The sequence below is a fragment of the Gastrolobium bilobum genome, unplaced genomic scaffold (genome assembly GCF_033153095.1).
Source record: "Gastrolobium bilobum isolate Gb01-03AN ecotype WA unplaced genomic scaffold, APGP_CSIRO_Gbil_v1 utg7194, whole genome shotgun sequence".
In the NCBI taxonomy this organism is placed as follows: domain Eukaryota; kingdom Viridiplantae; phylum Streptophyta; class Magnoliopsida; order Fabales; family Fabaceae; genus Gastrolobium; species Gastrolobium bilobum.
In genome coordinates, this window is record NW_026897379.1 from 294,041 (window position 1) to 301,631 (window position 7,591).

Consider the following 7,591-nt stretch of genomic DNA (forward strand, 5'->3'; position numbering starts at 1 on the left):
AATGATATATTTTGAGGTTAACAACTTATTTGTGTTGTATCAATTTGTATATTAAGCGGTACTTTAAGGTTAACTAGTTATTTGTATTGTTTCGAGGTTAGCGTGTTATTTGTATTGTGTTGTATCCATTTTCAAAATAAATAGGTTGTGTTTGTGTTGAAAGGTCTTAATGTGTTTTTGAATTTGTGGAGTGTTAATATTGAGTATATTTGATTATTTGTGTTTGTGTTAAATTCAGCTCTTGTTGTATCAATTTAAAGTATATCTTATAAATTACAATACGTGCCAATTTATATTATTTATATTTTTATAAGAAAAAAGTGATTTTGATGATTAACATAAATGATAGGTTATTTTGCTCTCTCTTTTTCATGTCTCTCTTTTTTTCATGTCTATCTTTTTTATCACTTTCTAATACCGTTAAATCAAAATTTCATAAGGAGAGATAAATGATAAAAATAATAAATGTTAATTGAGATTCATATTGAAGAATGAAAAAAAAGAAAAAGAAAAAGTTAAAAAGCGTTTTGTATTTATACTTATAGTCATTCACGTGTCTACATATAAATGCTAATTGCTAAAGTAAATTTATCCTGAAACAAGACAAGTGATGTGTTGACCAAGAATTTGTGTTATTTAACGTAAGTGGCTCGATTTTCTTGCACTTTATATTATATTAATGCCTTACAGTTTAGTCCAGTCTCCTCTCGTCACTAGGAAGTAAGGATTAAAATGGGTAAGGTCTGATTAAGGGATTATAATATTTTTGTATTTATATCTCCATCTAAGAAAAACATGTCTTATTACTTACTCGTGTTAATTAAATGGAATATGCATCTATTGTTTTAAACATGTCTTATATCCTTTCCAAAAAAAAAACATGTCTTATATCTTTTCCCACTTTATTGTTTTGATTAATTTTTTTCCCATTTTATTGTTTTAAATAAGAACTATCAAAGTAATTTTAATTAAAAAAAAATGAATTTATACTTAAAAAAACATTTTCCCTACTAAATAATATGATGACAATGTAATATGAGAGATGTGATATTAACTAAGAAGGGACGATCTAATTAAGTCTTGACTCGAAATTAGTTTTATAATCGATTTAAAAAGTTAAAGTTTGTGAAATATTTAGGAGTTCGACTCACTTCAAAAATATAATTAAAATCGCTATAAAAAACGTGACATTAATTTACGTAAGTCTTAAAATAATGCATTTCTAGTAAACTAAAATTTTGCTTTTTCAAGTTGCGAGCAATATTGTCATAAAGTTAGTCAACAATTTGAATTGGTTATGAGCTTCAGAATTTGTAAACATGGCTTCTTTATTTTTGTCTAACTGTATGTATTATATTATTTTAATACCTTGATTTATGTCTAATTTAATTTCTCAAACTTTTTATTTATTTTATTTCTTTATTACTCAGACTGGTGCGTTGATCGTAACCCGTTAACCCGGAAAAAGGGGCTAACCCGTTGGGTCCCCGCCCCCAACAAGCCATTTTTGTTGAGGTGTGGCGGTGCAACCCAATTGAAAATTGGGCTTTTGTCTCTCTCTTTTTATCTTTTTCGATGTTTTTGTTTTGTTTCTTTTTGAGAATTCGATGTTTTTGCGTACATTCAGTATGAAAATGAAGATGTCATTGATTCGGCGAGGATTCAGCACAAGCACTTCTGTCTCTGACAATATTGTTGCTTCCGTCCTCTTTGAAAGACTACCTGTCGTCATTCCCAAAATTGATCCAACTTTTTATGCTTTTCAAGAATTCTCGTAACTCTCTCTCTCTCTCTCTCTCTCTCTCTCTCTCTCTCTCTCTCTCTCTACTTTCGTTCACTTCGATCTTATGCTCTGTTTGGATTCTTGTGCTTCACAGTCTTATGTTTGTCTTTCAGTGAAATCTTGTTTTCCCAAATTGTATGATATTTAATATCAACGCTTTCTTCCTATTAATATTTGCTTCGTAAACTTGAAGAACCTGTTTTAACGGTGATTGTTGTTCTTTTTATCTGCTGTGTTGTGTGTTCCATTCTCTTACTGATATTCTGGTTGTTGTTCCTATTATACTAACTAAGTAACTAAAATACATTTCCCCCCGGTTTGGATGGTTAGGATTCGATGGCGACAGCAATATCAACGCAGATATCCTGATGAATTTCTAGACAAATCTGATGCAAGGTATAAGTGGATAAGAGTATGTCTATACTTTTATTTATTTTTGGTTATTTGGCAAAGATTGTGATGCAATGATAAAAATGTTTCCTATTTTTTTTTCACCTCTTTATCTCTTTCTCTTTTCTCACATGCATGCATCCATCTGATTTAAGAGTAACACAACTGGCAAAATACAGATAGATCCTTGTTTTCATCCAGTCTTATGTGAAAATCATGTTAGTTCCAGGGGGAAAGGTGATTATCAGATTGGCTATGTGCCAGCACCACGAATCACTGAAGCTGACAAAAACAATGATCAAAGGTATGCACCAATTTGAGTTTGCTGATCACGTGTGTAATTTATATTAACAAAATTCTTTATTTCAATATAATTTACATTGCTCGATCACAATATCCTTATCCCTTGACTGAGGTAACAGAGTCAAAGCTAATATAATTTGAACTCTTTTGAGAGACACAAAAACTTATTTAGGCCACTTGCTTATCCCTTTTAATGTTTTTTTAGAACTGAATTTTCTGTTAGGCATAATTGCTGTGTGATTGCATATTCTCTTACTACTTGCCTCTTATAATGACCCTAAATGGTAAATTTTAATTAGAGATTTAATTTAAGGATTTAAATGCCATAATTAGATTCAGTGAGCGATTTCGAGTATTTTGACTGTAATCATGACTATGTATGAACAGTGCGTTCTGCCGGAGAATTTGCAATTTTGGTGAATTAACCGGTAGAGCTTAAATGATTAAAAATGATTTTAGAGACATAATTTGACAATTCTGACGTCAAATATGAGTTTAGAATGAAAAATTGTATAGTCTGGCACTTTCCGTGAAAATCTCGTGAATAGTGTTTCTACCGCGTATTTTGTACTGCTGTTTAAGCAACCGGTAGAGCCCAGAAGCAAATAAATGATGAAATAAGAATAAGAAAGTCCAATATATGCCAAGCAAGTCAATATAGGCCCAAGAAAATGATAAGTTTATAAGTGTTAAGTTTCAAAAATAAATAAAGTACAGTTAGTGGTTCACAGAGCATTTCGTCAAAAACGGTGCAGAAACCATACTGTGAATTACGAATATTGTTCCTTAGGAAATAAAAATGAATGTAAATGTATTCAGAAAAATAAAAATAAGTCCGTAGCTTTAAATTAGTTCCGGGTTAGTTAAGTGAACATACGCGAAAGAAAAACATCTGTTAAAAGTCACATGTGCTTATAAGGACCTTAAGTGACTTAAGATCACTATTCACCTCAATTTCTCTCTCCTCCCTTCCCTCAAAAACCCGAGCTCTTCATCACCTAGGGGGGGGGGGGGTTAGGGTTTTGGTTTGATTTTGCTTGATTTCTCCATCAATTTTAAACCAAAACACAAAGTCCACCACATGAGATTGCTTGTAAACCACCCAATGAACCCATTCCACCCATCAATTTGAGCTATTGTTGAGTGTGTGAAGAGTTATTCTCTCCCCCAAATTCGAGCTACTATTCACCAAGAAGAAAAAATGGATTTTTGGAGGGAGCTTTGCTTGGTGAAGGCCTTCTAGGCTTTGGGTAGTTCATTGGAGGTAACAAAACTCTAACCCTATGGCTTTATTATTGTGAATAATGTTTTGAAAGTCATGAGCATGGTTGGGTAGGAAATAAAGTAGTATAGAATGTGAAAATTATGATGGATTATTGTTGTTTAGGAAGTTATAGTGTTGAGTAAGCATCCAAATGTGATAAAATAATTGAAAAGCCCTATTGTATTTTTCCTCCTAGGTTCGGCCTTCATGGTGGGAGTAGGGGTCTTGTGGAAAAAAATTATATTATGTGTTATGAAGGTATAATGTGTTGAAAATGAGTGAAAGTGGATGAGTTAGTAAGAATGCCTAAGTGAAAAGGACTTGGTGTCTAAACTCAAAATAGGGACCTAGTGGATGCATGCCTAGGTGTTTGCAAGTTGTAAGGAAGTAAAGAAAATGTATTGTAAAAGAGATGAATCTTTGGAAATTCCCTTATAGGATTCGACCTATAGGGTATTTAGGGATATATTTGTACATTTTATTTTAAATAAAATGTGTTGTATTAAATTGTATAAAAGTGATGAGTTTTGAAGAAAAATAGCATGATTTATGTTGAAAATTCCTAAGGGAATGGGTGATTAAATTAAAGAACACCAACGGTTATAAAGAGGTCTAGACTTGTGTATTGGCATAGGATTGGCAAAAATGCAAAGAAATGAAAAGAAGCGATAAAATGTATGCCTTATGTGAAAGCTAGGCATGATGGCATTTTATTAATTGGTATTTGTGGATTCTTGCTCTAGGTGTACCTAGGGACTAAAAAGGAATCAGAATCTCTTGAAGATATATAAGTAACTTGTGCAACAAGTAAGGATATTGGTAAAGCTTCAAGAGGTAAGCTCTATGTTTAAGGAGTCTTTTCCTGCTTGAGTGCTCCACCATGGTTAGTGAACTATGGTTGGACTGTATGATTGTTATTTAGATGCTTTGTATAGATGCATTCATATAGAGTTATTTGATAACATGATATGTTTTGCTCTGATATGACTTCTGTAATATGATTTCTGTAACAATCTCTGGCCATTGATTGTATAGTACCCGGACGTCCGCTTTGGGGTCCTCCCTCGGGACTGATGATGTACGCCTCTGTTATGTCTGGTTCCGCTTTGGGGTCCTCCCTCGGGAACACGTGCGTTGATTTTCGCTTGGGGTCCTCCCTTGGGAATGACGGCGCACGCCTCTGATATGATACGGATATATGCTCTGTTCTGTTATGATATCTGCTATATGTTGTATTTGTATACTCTGTATCTGACTTTCGTGCAGGAGTGAGCCAGGGGTATGGAGAATTCTCTATAAACCTGGAGCTTATGGAGATTTGTAATCTCACCCCTCTTTGGGGACATATTTTCAGGTGCCCAGATTCCCGGTGAGTCCTCACTAGGCAGGGACACGACACGTGGCTGAGGCAGTTGACAGATCAGATTTTGAGTGGCTGTAGGCTACTACCTTTTTTGGAGTGTTTGATGTCTTTTAGTATTTCCGCATTTGATGGATCATGATATTGATCCTTTATTTTGTATATGGCCTGTATATGTTTTGTACATGTCTGTCACTTTGATGCATGTACATTTGGGTATTCAGGCACGTTATATGAAGATGTAGTATTCAGTTATGTTTATGTATTGGATTGCATGTTGTTAGATTAGCGGCACTGAGCCAAGTTATGCATGCGCCCATGGATGGGTATCTGATTATATTTGCATGCCTTGATGCATACGCTACCACTCGCCTATCCTGCATCAGCACACAACCCAGTCCCTTTTTAGAAGCATCGCTGTATAACTCAAATTCACCTTCCGGGTCGGGAAGTAATAACACCGGAGGTGTCGTCAATTTCTCCTTAAGGCTCTGAAAGCATTCTTCACATTCCTGCGTCCAAACAAAAGGAGTATCCTTCCGGGTCAAACGGGTCAATGGCAAAACCATAGCCGAAAATTCTTTAATGAATCTCCGGTAATAACCAGCCAAACCCAGAAAACTCCTTATTTCTGTTACTGTCTTGGGTCTCTCCCAATCAACAACTGCCTCTATCTTGCTAGGATCAACCGCCACTCCATCAGCAGAGATAACGTGACCCAAAAATTGTACTTGAGAAAGCCAAAATTCACATTTAGAAGGCTTTGCATATAACTGTTTCTCTCTGAGAATTTGCAACACAGTTCTCAAGTGACCTTCATGCTCTTCCTTACTCTTGGAATATATCAGGATATCATCAATAAACACAATCACGAATTGATCCAGAAACGGCTTAAATATGCGATTCATGTAATCCATAAACACCGCCGGAGCATTAGTGAGTCCAAATGGAATTACTTGATACTCATAATGTCCATATCTAGATCGGAAGGAAGTCTTCGGAATATCTTCCTGCCTAATTCGGATTTGATGATAACCCGACCTCAAATCAATCTTTGAGAAGACACAAGCACCCCTCAACTGATCAAGCAAATCATCTATACGAGGGAGATGATACTTGTTCTTAATGGTAACTTATTCAACTGACGGTAATCAGTGCACAATCTCATGCTACCGTCCTTTTTCTTAACAAATATAATTGGTGCTCCCCACGGGGACACACTTGGCCTGATAAACTGCTTAGCCGAAAGCTCCTCAATATGCTTCTTTAACTCGGCTAATTCCGGTGGTGACATCCGATACGGAGCCAGAGAGATAGGCCCCACACCAGGAAATAGATCAATCGTGAACTCAATCTCTCTATGAGGCGGAAGTTGCGGAATTTCATCTGGAAACACATCCACAAACTCCTTCACCACGGAAATAGTGCCAATCTCTTCATGACTTCCGCCTACTAAACCCCCCACAAAGACATATCCCAATGCCCCGGCTCTCAAAGCCTTTCTAACCTGCAACACAGATAGATATGGGGAAGAACTAGTAGCAGAATCATCAGCATCAAGCACAATCCTTTTACCACAGCAGTCTATCATAGCACAGTTATTTGACAACCAGTCCATACCCAAGATAACTTGAAGGCTGATCATAGGTAAACAAATAAAATCCAGCACATAATCTCGGCCTTCATATTTGAACTCAACGTCTTTACACAACACAGATGTATAACACTCCTCTCCAGTAACAGTAACCACTTTCATTGGAGGGCGAATGTCGTACATTTGCAGATTTAGCCCAACGGCCATAAAATCAGACATACAGGAGTGTATAACTCCTGAATCAAACAACACTTCAACATCCATATTATCGATATAAATTGTACCTTTCACTAGATTCGGAGCCTTCTCCGATTGTTGACGGTCCATGGTATATACTCTACCAACCGTCTGAGACTCTAGCATAGGTGGAACAACAGAGACAGGAACAGCAGTAGCTTGAACTGCCATAGTCCTCGCTTCATTCTGAGGACACTGCCTGGAATAGTGACCAGATCTTCCACATTTAAAACAGATCACTTCACCGGTAGCACATGGACCTCTATGCTCCTTGCCACATCCCTTGCACTTGGGAGGAGGTCCTCTATCAACAAACTTCTTCTGAGTCCCGGGCTTTTTGAACAAGTCAAAGGGCCTATTCGCATTCAGCTTCTTGCCTTGCATCTTTATGTTCTTCCAATAACCTGAGCCTGTTGCTTTATTGGCGTTAGGTGCCTGGGCCTCAGAGGACTTCTTGGTTTGGGACACCTTGTACACTTCTTCTACCTTCCTGCACTGATTTACAAATCGACTGAACTCTCGGATGTCACAATTTGACATCTTCCGAGACATCTTCTCATTAAGACCCCATTGGAACTTGGAGGTCATTTCAGCCGGAGTGGGTAAGGCTCGCCCATAGTTGGCGTATTTCACCAACTCATTGAATTTTGCAAAGTATTG

At 36.5% G+C, this 7,591-nt stretch overlaps 1 protein-coding gene across 1 annotated transcript; it reads left to right on the forward strand.

The window, feature by feature from the left end:
* Positions 1–1,319: 1,319 nt before the first annotated feature.
* Positions 1,320–5,273, forward strand: LOC133306441 (uncharacterized). The gene is made up of 7 exons (XM_061506759.1): positions 1,320–1,344; positions 1,431–1,515; positions 1,628–1,774; positions 2,114–2,179; positions 2,403–2,477; positions 4,484–4,574; positions 5,095–5,273. The coding sequence occupies exons 1-6, from the start codon at positions 1,320–1,322 to the stop codon at positions 4,491–4,493; spliced, it is 408 nt and encodes a 135-aa protein (XP_061362743.1). The 3' UTR covers positions 4,494–4,574; positions 5,095–5,273.
* The last annotated feature ends 2,318 nt before the right edge of the window (positions 5,274–7,591 follow it).

What these genes read in the sequence shown, in the direction of transcription:
- LOC133306441 (XM_061506759.1), top strand. Translation starts at nt 1,320, where the DNA reads ATGGCTTCTTTATTTTTGTCTAACT. An exon ending in AACAAGCCATTTTTGTTGAG is followed by an intron (nt 1,516 to 1,627) that starts GTGTGGCGGTGC and finishes GCGTACATTCAG; the next exon opens with TATGAAAATGAAGATGTCAT. An exon ending in CTAGACAAATCTGATGCAAG is followed by an intron (nt 2,180 to 2,402) that starts GTATAAGTGGAT and finishes TGTTAGTTCCAG; the next exon opens with GGGGAAAGGTGATTATCAGA.